The sequence below is a fragment of the Macrobrachium rosenbergii genome, chromosome 9, assembly GCF_040412425.1.
Source record: "Macrobrachium rosenbergii isolate ZJJX-2024 chromosome 9, ASM4041242v1, whole genome shotgun sequence".
NCBI lineage: Eukaryota > Metazoa > Arthropoda > Malacostraca > Decapoda > Palaemonidae > Macrobrachium > Macrobrachium rosenbergii.
Window position 1 is genome coordinate 19,136,041 of NC_089749.1, and position 18,669 is coordinate 19,154,709.

Sequence of the window (18,669 nt, forward strand, 5' to 3'; positions counted from 1 at the left end):
TCAGTTAGTGAAAGTTCGTTGTACACGCACACATACGCGTATATATATATATATATATATATATATATATATATATATATATATATATATATATATATATATATATATATATATATGTATATATATACATATATATGTATGTATGTATGTATGTATGTATGTATGTATGTATGTATAATGTTTCTTGTATATGGGAAGGAAATGGTGCAGTGTGTTTTGTTAATTAGAGGACAGTGATTGTGGGTGTATGATTCTGCCTACGTCTCAGTGTCAAAGGTCAACGTGCGTGTGTTGAGTGTGTGCGTGTGTGTTTAAGAAGGAAAGAGAGAAAATGGGCCAGAGAAGGAAGCGTCGTTTTCATTTCGTCTATTAATAAGTTTATCAAGAACATTTCTATGCATTCAGATGTATTTTTTACTTAATTCCGTAAGAGTTATTTTTCAAATAGCCCTTACATCACGAACTCTTCATAACAATTAGATATTTTTGGTACATGAATTGTTTGTACATATTTTGAACTTATTAGGATTTCTAACTTTCCAAAAGAAAGTCGTCGGAAAATATATTTATTTTCTTTATATTGTATTTTTCGATATACAGAAACACGTCACAATTCGGATTCCATATATTCTTTAAGGGGATAAAACCCTTTATTTGAGGGCAAGAATCCTTGTGTTGTTAACAGAAAACGGAATCTAATCCTTTGTAGTAGTAATCATCTCTGTATTTTTAACTCTTGTAAATAAAATATTTTTTAAAATTATTATGCTTAAAAATATATTATGTCAATAATAAAATGAAATTTCTCTAAAAAATATATAATATAATTTTTAAAATGAACATTTCCTAAAAGTATTGAACTTAAATGCGAGATTATCAACTGTTCAAGCGCAAGGCAAAAAAACCTTGGAACTCACTGGGTTTAGAAACCATGACAGCGTACAGCGTAATTCGCTATGGACAACGACAATTTCTTCGGATTTGACACTTCCATTCCGGTGAGTAACGTTACACCAGGTGAATAAGTGGTTTCAGGCCTCTGTGGCAAACATTTTCCCCCAATAAGCCTCAAGATAGCGTCTCTTTTTAAGATAAACGTTTTCGTTGCTCGTACCTCCTCAACCCTCGGACCGCTCAGCTGCGATTGTTTTGTTTTTGTTCGCCCCTCTTTTGCTGCTCTTTCGTTCAAATTTTGACGAATTCGGCCGATATTTCGGGGACGGTTTGTATCCGCCATCGAGTTTTCAGCCGTGAAGGTTTTAGAGGCGAAAGGAGTGTTGGTGATTTGAAGGAATTCTGGAAAGTGACAGGTTGCGAAGCGAAGGTCACCAAACCAATACAATGGCCAGAGAATTTCTTAAGTTATTTGAGCCATTTCGCTGTCGTTCATGTAATTGTAGTTCACAAATGTGTTTCTATGTCTTAAATTATTTTTGGGGGGCCCCAGTTCGCCTAGCCTGTAGCCTAATATGAACAAAGCGAGATAGCTTCCTTTGTATAGATGAACACCTGTTTATGTAAAGGCTCGACTCGAGACGTCTTGTTAGGTAATAAAGTCCCGTTTTTCAAAATTTCTTGGCTTGCCTTAACGAATTTTAAGTGAATTTCGGCGCATAACTCTTGTGAATAGTGGTTTTTGTCAGTTTTTATAATTTTGTCATGAACGTCTGTTTATGTAAAGGCATAATGTATTGAACTTTTGTTAGGTGATAACTGTTCCTGCTTGATGCTTATTTTTTTTTTGACAGGAAATATTTCTTTGCTGCTATTTTAGGTGACTAGATTAATTTTGAATTTGGATTGCTTAGCTTAAGGTGGTAGGCTAGCATGTAGGTTAAGCTAGCCTAGTGCACCGATATTTTTCTCAATGAAGTTATTTAGATTTTGGTAATTCTGAGTACTAGCTCCGTGCCTGTTTTTACCTTGGAAAATGATTTTTTCTACACTTTTAGGGCTTCTGATACTGGCGGTGAGTTAGTTTGTTGTTGGCCAACTGTTATTTGCCCCCCTAACTGTACTCAACAGTAAAGGGGGACTGTGGGAATTTGGGATTTTGGGTTGGGGAGAACACAGAAATGGACCGGACATGTTTACGTTGGGGAGGAGCACTTTGGAGGAGAAAAATGAGAGGGAACCATTCGCCAACAGGAGGGAGTTAAATGCATTTCGTAGTGTTTAGTACTGGCATCAGGGGCATTGAATGTCCCTTTGCTGTGTTTAGTACTGGCCCAGGGGTTTACCCATATGTTAAGTTATTGCACTTGCCGGATGGGATATGAACCGTTCCAAACAGATGTACCGTTGCTCTGTCTTGTGAAGATCGCGATATGGGAACCCTTTGATGGCTGGACTTCAAGGGTTAATTACAGGTTAATTACATTCGTCTGACAAAAAATGAAGATAAATCCATAATTAGCAACCAAAAAACTGTAGAAAAAGTCAAGTTAGAAGGAAATTGCCCCCACGGAGCTACTACTTAGATCTACCAAGATTTTCATCAAATGTATAAAATCACCTCTTTGATCGTAGGTAAAACGATTAGCCTAGCTTGGAATTCCTCTATACCTTCCTCTGCACTGCCTTGGTTAGATATAGTAGGCTATTTTTTAGAATGTGTTTAATTGTGGTGGGCAGGCTTGGCAGGATGTAGTCTAAAGCCTAATTAGGGTGAAATATTGCCAACAACACATCCATTGCACCTTTTGCCACTTGTGACTTAATATTTAGCTGTTGATATGACAGAAAACTTAATAATGGGCTACCCATAAAAATGAGTGATAGGATAGCCTACTGCAATATGAACTTAAATGACCATGTGAAGCCTTAGTAAAATAAGTACTGTATTAAAGTCAATTTTAAATCAAGTATGGCATCACACCAAACAAGTTAGCCTATGGACAAGGCAACATACTTATGCATAGCATTATATTTTGTGCATTCTGGCATTATAATCATTCAAGTCATTTGTCCATTAGGCTTCGAGCTGCAAATTTATTATTTTTTCTAGTGTAATTTTTTTTTGTATTTTAGTTTATTTTTTAAGTAGTGGCCTTTGCTAGGTAGGTTATAACAAGATAGGTTAGGTTAAGAAAGCTTAGTATGAGTTTTTTTTTAGTTTTTGGGGGGATCATAGTTTTTTATTTTGTTGGGTTCATGCCATCTTGAAAACTTAGGATACCAACAAAAATGGAAATACATTTTGGTAAATACTTATGAAAATAAACAAGAACAACCATATTTCATCATTGTTAGCGCTTTAGAAGACATCCAGCACTATATGTATCCCTGAAAGCAAGGGATGAGGGTCAAGACTGGAGATTTCCAGGTTAAATGCTTACATTGGTCAGTTTGCATTACACAGTAAAAACCACACCTGCATCCACATTATTGAAATGCCCTCAGAAAGTAAGCTTTACCATAGGGTAGCATTTGGTTTTACTTTAAGGGGGGGGCTAGGATTTTGACCTACTCTTTGGTAAACATCACGCATATTAAAATTAAAGTCTCACATCCTTGATAATGCATTTATTTTCAGGCTGCCTAGAGTAAGATACCATGCTAGCTTAAGGCTGGCATAATCCAAAACAAATGACAAACACGCTATGTATGTCAGCAGGTACCAGTTTACTAGCCGAAGTGTGGGTAACTAGAGTTTCAGGCTACCATTACTTTCAGTACCCAAGTTAGATGCATTGGTTCCAAGATAACTTTAGAACTCACAAAAGGGGTTGAGGGTTAGTATTTGATAGGATAAAACTGACGTGGTAAACTGCCTTGCCCCAGGTTAGCTTTCAATGTACAATATTGGTATTAGAATACATTTACATTTGGTTTTTTGCAAATTTAAAAACTAAAGGTGACTTATTTAATTTTTACCAATGCAACTTCCAGGTGTGGAATAGCAAGGCAATTTGCTGGGTGACACAAGTGACCTTTATAAAGATTAAATATATGTTAATTTATGTTTTCTTAAGATGGCTAACTGGTTAGGATAAGCTTTGCTTAATTACTGACCCCTGACATGTGTGAAAATCTTTTAGCATCTGTTAATCAGGGGTTAATTTTGGCCCTAATGTTAAGATGGCGATGAAAACCACTTCACTATACAGTATAGTAGATCTGCTTAGGCTATTTGTGGTATGGCTGGACTGCACTTTAGAATATCATCATTCTTGTAGACTGATGATGCCTAGATAGTTCTAGAATTATTAGTACTGTACACTACTGTACAATATATGGAAAATGTTTATATTGAACTGCACTTTAGAGCATCTTCTTGTAGACTGATGATGCCTAGATAGTTTTAGAATCATTAGTACTGTGCTGTATATGGAAAATGTTCATACTTGACTCCAGTTTTTAATTTGCCTTAGTAAGACTTCCTCTTCCTACATGTACAACTGGCGTTTTAAATGTTCATGTAGAATTTGGCAGTAAATCTGGCATTGTGTAGACTTCCCAAATGTTTTAGAAAAGTTGGCCATACTTTATCTGCAATATAACAAACACAAAGAGATAAAAGTATGGTTTTGTTTTGCATTATGACTTTCTAATTAATTCATAGAAAGGACATTAAAGGTTAAATTGTTTACTATCTAAACTTAACTGCCCATCATCATCAGGGTTATTCACCATGACCAGTTCTCAGCATGATCAAGATCAGCAACATTGATAGGTACATTTACTGTTCACATGTTGGGATTTGTTAAAGAATCATTAATATGGTGATAATTCTCTCTCTCTCTCTCTCTCTCTCTCTCTCTCTCTCTCTCTCTCTCTCTCTCTCTCTCTCTCTCTCTCTCTCTCTCTCTAAGGATCATGCCCATGTTTTACTCTGTGAATTCAGTGTGTGATTGATGATTTAGTTGTTTGACATTACGCTATAGGATTATTATTCAAAATGAGCAAAAATAGGTTTGGAACAAATGGCAAGTTTCAGGTTGATGCACATGGTTGTAGGAAAATTGGGATGGAAAACCCAGATCTTAGTTTAGAGAAGATTTAATAATTGCAAAACAAAAATGTGTATTGATGAACAAATTAATACGGCTCCTGTGGGCGGTTGGTGCTATCAGTGCACCTCGTATGGTGTACAGTATGCATTACTGTACTTGAGAGTGTTTGCAGCATCCCTTTGGCCCCATTTTAGCCTGTTACTTTGCCTCCATTCTAACAGCCTTTCTTGCATCATACTGTCCAACCTCTTTAACTGTTAACTCACAATGCAGCAGTGAACTTTTCTTCTAGTTCAGGGGTTCTTAACCTTTCGATGATTCCAGACCCCTAATGGATTGTCCAATATGGTCCCATACCCCCGTCACTTGACTGTCGAAATAATTATCACCAATCCTATTATTTGCTAGTATGTCTTCCAAATATGTCAATAGCTTGAATTTCCTGTACTTTAGATATGGATTGTCAGGAATAGTCCCATATCCCCAGCATTTGGTTCTCATACCCCCAAGGGGTATGGATACCCCTGGTTAAGAACCCCTGTTCTAGTTTCCATTCTACAGTCTTTCTTCCATCGTACTGTCCAACCTCTTTAACTGTTAACGCACAGTACAGCAGTGAACTTTTCTTCTAGTTTCATCTTCAGATCCCTATACTTAATCTCATTTTCTGAACCTCCTTATCTTGCTGTCAGACATCTCAAACTCTTTCTTGGACCTCTTTATCTTGCTATCCAACATCTCCAACACTTTCTGGACCTCTGTATCTTGCTGTCAAATGTCTCCAACTTAATATTCAATGTCATAAGTGCATATTCGATGAATGTGCCCCAGTTCCTGATATTATAGCCATAATTTCATAAACAACTGAATGGAAATGTGTGCTATAAATATTGACTGCAGTTGAGAAATATTGTAAGAAAGAAAACTGAATTTGTCTTTGAAGTAGTGTGACTTAGCCCTTTTATTCGCCTTAATCTTTGTCCCAGTTCTTTGTGAAAATCTTTTGTACTTAGTGCATGGAACAATATAGAACAGATAGTGATCTGTTTTACAAGTTCTTTATCATTTTTAAGCACGGTAAATAAAATGATAAAGCATATGGAATGACTTATGGCATTTGTAATTTTCTGCATAATGAAGAGTGGTAAGGCACTATACACAGTGTTACAGTAAACTGTTGGAGAATATTGGAATAACGTGAAAGAGGGAATTGATGAGTGTTAGCTTTTGATCCTTTCTGAGAGAAAAATGAAGAGAATTGAAGATGCTTTTGTTTTTTAAGGACTTTCTAGGATTAGATGAAAAATTTTATTTTCTGTGAGAAAAAACGCAGACAATAAACCTTTTAAGGGTTTTTGTGTGTATTAATTAACCTAGGAAAGAAACATAACCCAGAAACTCAACATCACCTTCGATATTTGTATGTCAGAATTTCTTTTTATGGTGTTAGACATGATCTCTCTCCACTGTTCATTCTTTTCGAGTTGCCTGAAATTTAATTTGAAATCACTGAGTACCCTGTAATATTCAAATAGGGTTTAGACCGTTATGTTGTGGGAGGTTAATATTCAACACAATTTTGTACTTTTGTACTCTTATAAATCTACATGCAGAGAAAGTAAGGTAGTGGGAATACTCAGGGGCTGAGGTGAGGAAAGTGCAGGATAAAGCTAAGCAATTGGAAGAGTTAAAAGGGTGGATATAATTTAGGATTAAGAATAACATAGACTATGAGACATCAATGTAATGTAAAACATGGTCTTGATATTTGGTTGCAGTGTGTGCCTTGAATTGTTGATCGCACCTTATTAACTTCAGTATATACAGTACTTGTTAGAGAGTTTAACTACTGCTCTGAACTAATTACTATACTGTATTGTGAAGTGCTGTTTTTTGCTTTTATTTGTTGTTGTCCCATCCCCAGTTATATGTAACCAATTTTCTTTCACCATTCCAGCCTGAGGATGGGTTTGAGGGTTTGGAAGACGAAGAATATGACGCTCTCAATGATGAAACCTTTGGACCAGCAGCTGTGGATGGAGATTGGGAGGAGGGGCATGAGCAGATGGCCACCCTTACCGAGGCCAGGCGAATTGCTACAAAACAACAGAATTATCCCAATTCATTGAAACATCAGGTGAGGTTGGAAACTAAAAATAACTTGTGCTTTTGTGAAAATTTCCATAGAATGAGTACTGTATCCTTTAGTAGGACAGTACTGTACTGTACTGGAATGCATTATGGCATAGTACATGTTTTTAGCATTGTGGCTTTGTACTTACGTGTAAACTTTTGTAGGATGATGCTGGTCTCCTTGGCAATTTTCAAAATTTAAGTCTCCTGAATTACAATGGCCAAGATACTCACCGCATGGACCAGGGCAGTGCACCAATCAACATTGCTGGATATCAGTCGAAATCCCATGGCCACCATCACCACCACCACCACCACCACATGGGATCATCTCTGCTTCATGACCTCCCCGGTTCTCCATCCAATAGCATATGGACTCCCTCCCCAGACTTCGATAAACTTCAGCCAGTAACCCGTCAGTCCCCCTCCAATGGAATGACACGTTCTCTCGGTCAGCCACCTGGCCTCTCCAACCTCAGTGGGCTTCCACACTTGGGTCTTCACACCATCAAGACTGTTGAGGAAATCGAGGAGGAGATGAAACTTCAGCACAATAGACCACACCCACCGGGTGGTCACCTAAATGTGAGTGTTACTTATGGTTCGATTGATTTAAAGCTACTGCATATGCAAGGGCTAGAGTGAATGGGGTATATTACATATTTTCCCCCTAAAAGAGTTCTCAAGTAAATGATTTTCAAGTTATTTGCAGGAGCATGTAGTGTTGCTGTTTTTGTGTTCATTAATTTCAGTGTTGCACCAAGTCATTAGTGTCCATATTAATTACTGTACTCTTAACATCTTTCTGTGGACTCAAACAAACTAAGTACCCTGTAGTTACATTTTTTTGTCCCATATTTTCTTGTTTGTGGATGAAGTTTATAGATGTACTCATTTTGAAGCCTTTTATGTTTAAGTGATTTATTCGTGTTACATAATGATAAAAATGATATGTTTTTGGTTGTACCCCTTCCACTGTTAAGCTATATGCTTACTAAGTTTATAGTTTGTTTTCAGTAGAATTTGTTTAGTAGTTTAATTTCAAATAGAGACAAATTGAAGTGAATGAAATTCTCAAGATTCTTCCTCATCGATAATTATTACCAATTTTAAGACTATCAAGTAGGTAAAATTTTTTTGGGAAATGTATATAGCATAGATTCATTATTTATTCATGAAATGAAAATTTAAAGATGTTTGATAAATGAAATGACTGGATTACTTCTATGCATTAAACTTCATGTTACAGGTTTTGCGAGCAGAAGACTTTGAACGGGAAATGGCACGCCAAAGTGTAAATAGGCCGCAGCATCAGCAAGGAATGGCAGGACCTATGCATCATCCCCATCAGTTTAACCTCCAGCGACAAGGCACCTTCCCTGTAGGAGTCACCAATAGCCATAACCATATCAATAGGCCGTTCTCACGAGCTTTCCCTAACCAAGGTTTGTATCTGTGAAGGCTTATAAGACATTTAGAATAATCATGTTGATATGAATTGGACACTCATCTTTAATCTCGTAAATGTAAATGGTTAGCTTTTGATCAGTAATTTGGTTAAGGATTTTAAGATTAAAATTCAGTGTACTGTAGTTTAGTGATTCCCCGCTTCAGTCCAAGATTCTCCTCGCCTGAGGTTATACACACCAAAGAGCAGTCTAAGCCAGGGGAGTGCAGGTGGCCTCAAAACTTGGTTAAAGCAATATAGCAAAGTATCAGCCCTCAAAAACTCAAGGAAAACCCTTGTCAAAACAGAAGTTTTATACTTCCAGTCAGTTTTTAAACAGTACTGATAAAAATTCACATTTAAGATGTAGATGTGTCTGATTAACAAGCATGTTCTTTTGTAATATCTGAAAGGATCGACTTTTTTTTTTTATATCAGTGTTAATAAGTAATTTATTCCATGGGTTAATGTAATAAAATAGTTGAGCAGGTTTCACGTGTGTCCTTTTTTCTGTTTCCATTGTTACGTTTGTGATAAATGCACAACTTCCTTTAATTTTCCTTAGGCTATAATTTTTTGTAGGCTAGATTTTTTCTAAAGGAATTTGAAACGTTTATTTTGGTCATCTTTCCTAAGTTGATTAGACTGTAGGTAAATTTTTTGTGCAGTACGTATTTCCTAATTTTGACTGGTTATTATTTCTTCAATAGGTAATCTCCCTGGATCAATACAACATTATCAACAGCAGCAGCAGCAGCAGCCACAGCAGTTTCTAATGAATAATTTCCCTAATAACAACAATAGGAAGAGCATGGTAAATCATCACCATGCACACCACCACGCCCAAGGCCACGATAATTACGGCATGTATCACCATAACAACTTCCACAATATGCAGCAGCAGCAGCAGAATCACCAGTACAACATGCGTTCTCTCGAGGGCCGATACCCAAATGCCAATATGTATGATCAAGTGAGAAACGGGAATCCACACGACAGAAGAAACTTTGAAAGGCGATCGTTATGACCAAAATCGAGGTCATGATCAAAGTAAAAAGTAAGTGCAGTGCAGTAATCGGTTTTTAAGGCTCTCCCTTCCCACAACCCTTAGTTCTAGAAATTTTATTTAGTTTTGAAATAAGGTTTGGGATTTTTTTATATGGCATTTGTATATGGTTTGTAAAATAATTGTGCATTTTTGTTTCTCAGTAATTATGATCGGCCTCAAAACAACAGCCGTGATGACTACCCTAATCACTCTGGGCGAATCAGGAGAGACAGTGAAGCAGAGTGGGAAGAATGGCACCGTATGCGGGAGGAGGATGAGTATAGTGGGCTCATGACTCCGAGAGAGAAAGCTTGGCTGAAAAATATTCAGGCTATGCAGCTGAATTCAGATAATCCATATCAAGATGATTATTATTTTGTGGTAAGGAAATGCAGTTTTTCTTGAGAAGACATTTAATGTAGATGGTTGTGTTGATTTTACAGTGGATGGTTAGTTATACTGTATAGTGTTTTACACTGAATATCAGTATATAATATGTTGTATATTGCAATAGCCTTATTATGTTCTATGAGAACTTGACTCATTGCTTGTTAACTACTTCTCTTGTGCAAATAATATAACCAAGCCGTGGTATCCTTCGAGAGGAATGAAATAGTTCTTTATCTGTGGTGTGAATTAAGATTTGTACTTGCTGGCTGGTTGACTTTGCCCTAAGGAGTTGCTTCCTTACCTGTTTCTGACTGCTAGCAGGTTTTCAGATGTTTCTGTGTGGTTGCAATTAACCCAAGGTTTTTTGTTGGTCTGTTAGGCTTGGATTTTGCTTTTTTGAATCAGTGGGAATATACAAGGGATTTTCAACACGTTTTTATATGCAATATTGGTCAAATCTACGAAGGTTTTGAATATTGGATTACAGTTTTAAATCTTACATGAATTACATGAATTGTAAAGGGGTTCCAGCCTGGCTTAGTATAGGTTTTTCATATATACAGTGGTAATGTACTATTTCATTTGAAGTCAGGTTTTCTTTCTGAGGAAAACTGAATGATGTAGAATTATTGTGAATTCTCTAGTTGAAATGTATTTCTGCATTTGATGTTTTTGGATAGGTGTAACTTCAATTTCACATTACATACATTATTTTGTCCTCAGATGTACAGCGTGAAACAGCAGCGTAAGAGGGAAGAGGAGGTCATGTCTATAGATGGGCTTCAGCTACTGCTTCCAGATCGGGGAAAAGATGGAGGGCGGGAATATGAGCCCCCAAGATTGGAGAATTCTCTTGGGAAATTGCAAGTTGTGAGTGTCAATGCTCCCAGGAAGATAATAGACTTAGAGGTTGTGCATCTTGATCCAACACATCCAACTACTCCCCTGCAGAGAGAAATGAGAAAGCACAGGCATATGTTGCTACATATTGAAAAGGTCAGTGTGTTTGGAGTGGTTGCTTTGAAATTACAGCAGTTTTTGCAAAAGTATTATTGTTGCTGATGTTGCGTGGAAGTAAAATAGACTCAATAAAATGTATGGTGAAAATAAGTAAACCTGTTTCGTGAATGTAATTGTACTCTCACTGGTGAAGGTACAAATGTATGGTGATTAGCAAACATTTCCAACTTGTAAAGGTACTTTGTTGATAAAATAAAATGTTAATATTCTTAGTACATATGAAACATTCTGATTTTAGTAATAGGCTAAGTGGACAGATTTATGACAGTAAATCTGTCTTGCCAGTCAGATGTGATTAAGAACTTTGGAAAATTTTTGTTATGGCTTGGTCTTTCCATGAATTTAGAAGATTGAGAAAGCCAAGTTTTGTATTTTCTGTTCCAAAGATACTGCCTGTGAATATTATTTACTTTGTTGTGAACCTTCATAATAACAAATGATATTTTGCATTCTAGATGATTATTTTTGTTTTTCTTAGCCTTCTGTAATTTAGTCCTTTTTGTATAATGTCTGAATTGAGATGTCATCCCGGTTCTTTCAGCTTTATAATGTAATCATGGATCTTGACGATTTGGAAAGGAAGATACGCCACTTACCAGACTGTCCAACTAGAGATGTCTACAAAACCAAGTCTCGTCAGCAGGCTGCTAAGTTATGGGAAACATGTACGTCACCCCCAGAGAGACTGTTGCAGCTACTGTGTATCAGGAAAGGAAAGGTAAAAATTGTGACATTTTTCTCTTGAAATACAAGATGGCCTTGAGAAAACTAGCTCTTTAAACCAGTCAGGTGTATAGCAGTACTATGATTTCAACAACATGCTCATCATTTATTGTACTTTCAGAGTTTGTTGTATCGACTGTTGATGTGGCTGGATGAGAGTGCTTACACCAAGTTAGTGTTTACCATACTGCAAAATATGCCCATGTTGACAAAGAAGGATACACATGATCAGTTCTTGACCCTGTTCTGGCCCATCACAGACCGACTTATTGCTTCTGCAAATGATGGCATACTACTGGAGATAGCAGATATTCTTGTTCCACGAGGATGTGGGGAAGCACCACAGAAGACTAATTTAGTCTCCGCTCTCTATAACAAGGTACTATTTTTGTATGTTTGACGTTTTTTCTAACTTCCTATGTGATTAAATTGGTACATTTAGAAATGCGTCAGTCAGTACAGATAGTGCATAATTACTCTTCCTTCTTAAAACTTGTATGTGTGGTCACTTTAGAAAGTTTTGGTTTCTGGCTCAGTGCAGATTGCATATTATCATTGTACTAAAAGTGAGTGCAGCATCCAATCACTGCCACCTGCATTACTTTCTATTTTTTTTTTTTTTTTTCCTCTTTGGTTTCTTGCTACATAACTTTGGTTTCTTGCTACATAACTGAAGTACTCTTTAATTGACGTTTCTCCAGTTCTCACCCCTTTATTTAAAAACAGGTCCTTTAGGAGAGCCGTTAGAAATATGCTCTTGGTCTCGTTGAACAGTAATAATTTTCCAGTGCTAACTTGTTTAAAATTTAAGTTGTTTGTCCAAAAAATACAGTACACAGTAAAAGATTTGTAATGAAACAGATCAGTACAGTACAGTATTTGTATATAGTTATATACTCCTGCACAATACCTTAGTTTTTCATATGAGGGAATATAAAGTAAAGAACAGACATTATGTTGTAGGAAAATACATTTCCTGATGCTGTTAGGCTTGACTGTTATCTGAGGGTACTAGTCTGATTTTGTTTTGATAGATGCATTGGAGGGGGAGGAAGCTACAGTCTTGGGAGGGGCTTGTCTCACAGATGACACCACCTGAATGTGCTTCAGTGATAACTGAGGCCACATTGGTCAGCCTCAAGTGTTCCTCACTCCCATCACATTCCCTTGACAGGGGAGGTGAGGGAGAACCTTGCTGGTTTAGTAATCTTGGGGAAATCTGACTCATTCTGTTTTCCTCCTCATACGCCATTATTTCATAGTAAGTTTTGGGGAAGATTTTGCAAGCTTTTAAATAAAGTAATGAATACAACAATTCATGTGACATAATAAAATGGGAAAAAAAAGTTGTTTTTGTGTATGTTCATTTCTCCGCTTATTTTATACAGGGTGATTACTCCTCATTTGAAAATCTGGTAAGTATTGCTAATTAAAAGACGGAAATACTGCAGTATTATTTATTTGGTATGGCATATTATGATTTACGAAGTCCTTATGCTGTCTGAAACATCTTAATTAAGCTACTTGAGCTTAGACTATTATATATTAGTGTTTAAAATCTTGTAGAATTGTAATGTCCAGTGTTTACTGATTAACGTAATTATATTAGATTTTATCAAAGGATATTAACTTTATCAGAACTTTGTCAGAACTTGGGATTAAATTACAATAGACAATGCAAGAGGGGGAGAGAGGGAGTAAACAGGGCCAGGCAATCATAGGGTTACTTATGTACTTTGAACATATGAAAATTCAGTGATGTAGTAGACTAAAGTATTAAGGACAGTATTAGCTGTCATTAATACAAATTTTGGTAAACTTAGAATCCTTTAAAAATGTGATTTATGTAGTTTTAATTTAATAAGTAATACAATTATATAAATCACATTTTTTAAAGGATTCTAATTTTATCAGAACTTGTATTAATGACATCACTGAATTTTCATGTAAATGTTCTCATTCCATAAGCAATCATGTGATTGCCTGGCCCTGTTTACTCACTTCCCCCCTCTTGTATTGTCTATTGTTATTTATCTCAGGTACTGATAAAGTTAATATCCTTTAATAAAATCTAATATAATTATGTTAATCAGTAAATACAGGACACAAATTTCTACAAAAGATTTTAAACACTGATATATGATAGTCTAAGCTTAAGTAGCCTAAGTGAGATGCATTGGGCAGCATAAGGATTTCATAAATTTTCATAGCCATACCTAATAAATAATATTGCAGTGCTTCTGTCTTTTAATCAGCACTGCACACACAGATTTTCAAACGAAGAGTACTAAATATGGCTACTCACCCTGTATAAATTAAGCAGAGAAATGCACATACACCAAAACCCTTTTTTTCCCATTTTATTATTCTCTCAGGAATTGTTGCATTCATTACTTTATTTAACAGCTAGCAGAACCTTCCCCAAAACTATATTGAGTAATATAGTGCATAACAATTTTTAACAAAGGTTTCCATCAGGGGTGTATACAATAACCTAAGTTCAACTAGCTTACAACACTGTTTTTTTTTGGACATAGTAAAGATTTTGGAAATTACAACACTTTTTTTGGACTGGGTAAAGATTTTGGAAATTTATGTATGCCATACCAAACAAATAAGGGTGTTGGATGAAATGTTGATTTTTAATGTGTAGATACTAAAATGGAGTTCAAAATTATATCTACCTAGTTTAAAATTAGCAGAGAAATGCACACATATATATACTACACATGCAGTTATCGTACCCTTTTTTATGTTTTATAAACCTGAATGAATTGTTACATTCATTTTTATATTTTAACAGCTTACAAGACACAGAACTTAATAAAATAATGATAAAGACAGATTTTGTCTTATCTGTTACTTCAGATTTGGGATATGTAGGCTGCACTACTGAGTCTTGTCACCAAACAGATTTCTTTAAGTATTAGGAGGCCAGGTCCCCAAACTGCCCATTATGTTGAGATGCCACGTATTGACTTGACTGAGTAGTTGTCAGTAGCTAAGCTAGTATGGTATGCAACTGTTTGAAGACTTTTGTAGACTAGGTAGCCAAGGACTTCCACCTGAACTTCATACTTTTTGAATGGTTTTTGTCAACTTGAGTACATAATTATGGACTGACTCTGTTTAACTGTGGAGAGTTGTCTTCCTGGGCAATGTATGAGACCAAAGTCTTGTAGTTGTAATTTAAGATGTTGGTTGTTTAAATAATTTTCTTCAGTTGTCATTTTTCTGTTATGTGGAATATTAGTGAATCATTTAGTTTTGTTCTGTCAAATCAGGTTCCATGTGACTTATGTTTGCATATATTTTCAGTCTGATGTATATGATCACTGTATTCCTGAAAATTTAATCAAATCATATCTTTGGTGCTTTCAAATTGATATGTTTGAAAGTAAATTTCTAGGGTTTCAAGTTTCCATTTACATCTTAAAAAACTAAAATAGTTACATTGTTTCACTTTATCATTGACTTATCAGTCTTTTCAAGTAAACCATGGCTCTGTTTGAATTCCCCTGTTATTACCTCCATTTGTGGAGTTCAGATATATTACTGTAGACTGTACCAAAACCTCTTGTAACTAGTGATCATTGCTGGATGAGACTTCCATGTATTAGCTCCCTTAAGAATTCATAATTGCAGCAAGAGAACACCTAGCTGTTAGACTGTGCTTCCCAAAGTTTGTGCTTAGAATGTTCATCCTTTCATTTGTTTGTGTGTTTTCATTTCTTCTTTTTATTATTACTGGAATTTAATAGCTCAAATCTAGCAGGGTGAGGTTGAGCAGTAAGCACTCACCAATAGAACTCGTATTGTCCAATGTCTTGTAATATATGACCTGATGGGAGACTTGGAAGTTATAGATGAATACACAAGTATGGTACAGTAATGTAAAAATAGTTCTAAAAACTCCTCTGTGATGCAAAAATTACTTCAGTTGATTATATGTAATGGTCTTTCATTTGTCTTTATATGCTGTTTTTTTTTTTTCAGTATGGGGTAAGCCTGATTTTGGCTCTCATGGTGCGTGGAGAGCAGTTAGCTTATGACTTTATAGGGTGTGGATTTTGGCAAGAGTACAGGTGGCAAAATTTCTTGGAGGGCATTGTGAATGCTCTCGTCTCTCTTCCTGATCCAAACAACAAGTCATCCAGTGATGTCAACAAGCCCCCAAGTGAGCTTCCTCAGGCACTGCCATCAGTTGCTCTGGCTGCCTCCCCTTTCCGACCAGCTGTTCATTTATCCAGGTGCTCCGGAGTGGATCCCCATCTTTTGAACTTGAGCCAGAAGAAAATGGCGCAACTGGAGGCTACTCACACCAAGTCAACCACAACTCAGAGTCCGGCCAAATGTTAATCCTAGGAAATTTTAGGATGAAATGGGATTTCTGTTTTATTTAACATAAATTATGCTTTAACTTTGTCTTTTCCATAGGGCCTACAGTTTTATCATCTGTAACCTTGACAGTTCAGATTCTGTAACACGAAGATTATGAATTATAAGTTGACATTTTATGGAATAAGTTAAAATCAGAAAGATTTTGAAGACAGCTTTGTAGCTATAGCTTCCCAATTCTTTTGTGTCGGCCACCTTCAAGTCTCAATGTTTTCAAAATTTAAACTGGCCTGTAGGTAATTACTTTTCCTTCCCTTTTTACAGCCATTCATAATACAAAAAATTCACTCATGAATTTTTCATGCTAATAAGGAAGAATGCAATAACCCTGTTTTAGTGTGTCACGCAAGGTTAGGAATCTATACTGTGTCGTCTATAGTTGAATATTAATGGTTCATAATGTCGTTAGTATTAGGTAATGAGCTTGTTAGAAATGGTGAACTTACACAAGAGGTTCTGTATTTGTCATTCGTGGAATTGTGTGTGTGGTATGCATGGATGCTTTTTTTCTGGTTATTTCTCTGAATTGTTTTGAAAATGGTGACTTATAGCAAGGTTTTCTCACTCTTCTTGCTCAAAATCTCATTCCTGACACATACTCTCCTGTTTACTAAATGTTAAAATCAACTTATTGGATTTAAGTGATGACAGGATGATTGGACAGTTATGGAACTTTGGATTGACTGTACTTGATAGTACTTGACTACATTTTGATTTTTCCTTGTATCACAAAATTTAGGTGAATGGCAAGATTCTAGTGAAACGTTACCTGACGTACAAGAGTATCTTTCCAGATGATATCTTGGTGTATTGCCTCGGTTTCAGTTTTTTTTTTGCAGTGCTGTGTTTGGAGGAATACTAAAGCTGTCTGAAGATATGCTGCAGACCTTGCAATGGTTTGCAGATTATGAATGAAATCCACCAATTGAATAATCTGTTCTTGGTTGTATGGGTAACTGGAGGATGTCAGAGATGTGAAATGGAAGTCAAACAGCAGCTGTACAGAAGTGTGGGAGGGTGGCCTACACTACTAGTGTTGGTAAGCAAGTTTTCAGTGTTCACAGTTTCAAGTTCGTAAATGTTAAGTAACTACCAACGTTTGGCTTACAACAAAATTGTTTGTTTCATCAATCCATTATTTGCAGATTTGTTTTTCCATTTGTTATTTTTGTGCTGCTCCTTTTGGTATTTAGGGATGTTACCCTACTGTGATACACAGTATATGAAAAAGGTGTTTTGCTTTTATTTTCCAACTAATAAATGACTCACATAGCTAATGTGATCTGTAAACACTTGTTCGTCATAATTGAGTTAATTTTTTTTAAATTAAATACGCTTTGGTATTGGAATGAAGAAGAACTTTGTTTATACTCTCATGACATACAGCCTCTTTAATTTTTACTTGTAAATGAAAAGGTTGTTCTTAAAGCTATTGACAAAGTTTTTCTTGTTATTTAAATTATACACAGTTTTATAAATGGCTCTAATAAATCATTTTATGTTTTGGTGGCAGGGCGTTGAAGTTATTTGTAATTAGCTATTGTACCCTTACTGGGTCTGTGGGGCGATATTGGTTAAGCCCAGGCTACATTTGTTTATGGCCTTCCAACACAGACTACTCCCTGCCCACCTCTATTTTTTTTCTAAAATAAATGCCAGTGGAACTGCACCGGGTTTGTTTTATTGTTCCGTCTTTGTTAAAGTTTTCTGTGTGGTCAAGTTAGTAATTGAATTTCCACCCTTAATTTTATAACTTTAGAAAAAATTACTATAAAGGCAACACCTAAAATTTTGAGGGTGTACAAAAAAGTAGTAATTTGTTATTACTGTAATTTGTTTCTGCTTTGTCGGGTTAAACTATATTATCAGGCAAGTCATCAAATCTATAACTTGTTAACAAACAGATTTTTGTCAAGACTGTGTAAGACTTAAATCCATTAAGACTGTGCAGTTATCCAAACGTTTTAAGTGCCATTTTTGTCTTAAATAGGTACGAAAGTTTTGAGGAGCATGTTAATGTACTAGAGGTGAGGGGTAGGGAAGAGAACCGAACCTTTTATGTAGGTACACATGGATAGAGAGAAGTTGCAATGCAGGTTAATCCTTTATAATTTTTATGGCTGCACACACTGGAAATGTAAGTAGGGATTGTGCTAACAGGCTTTGTCATACGTGCCTCAGAATAAGTACCAAATACATGAGAATAAGTACCAAATACTTGTCAAGGTTCCCGAGTGTGACCAAGTGTTTAATAGGACAGAAGGTAATCGACACTTGATCTTACTTTAGAAAGTGATGCAAGATTCCAGCCTATTTAGAATTTTATTGGCAAATAGAATTTCAATGACTTCACTAATTGTAGATTCATGACCAAGACGGCAGTTCTAGTAAGTAGAATGGGTAAAAAAATACTTGGGAAAGGCATAAACAAACCAAGAAGGAATGCCTTTAGGCCTATAAGCACACTTCTTTGACGTGCATTTCATGGTCCCTGTGGGATAGAACTGTAGGAGACAAGGTTGGTGCTGGGTAGTCTTAAACAAGGGGAGGAAAAG

The 18,669-nt window shown here is 36.0% G+C and overlaps 1 protein-coding gene across 1 annotated transcript; it reads left to right on the top strand.

The window, feature by feature from the left end:
* The first annotated feature begins 877 nt into the window (after nucleotides 1-877).
* Nucleotides 878-17,783, top strand: Patr-1 (Protein associated with topo II related - 1). The gene is given in 11 exon segments (XM_067108482.1): nucleotides 878-998; nucleotides 6,913-7,092; nucleotides 7,254-7,673; nucleotides 8,338-8,533; nucleotides 9,246-9,556; nucleotides 9,558-9,592; nucleotides 9,745-9,964; nucleotides 10,697-10,969; nucleotides 11,535-11,711; nucleotides 11,838-12,095; nucleotides 15,713-17,783. Coding segments are annotated over 11 exon segments (2,475 nt in total). The 5' UTR covers nucleotides 878-956; the 3' UTR covers nucleotides 16,076-17,783.
* Nucleotides 17,784-18,669: the final 886 nt, after the last annotated feature.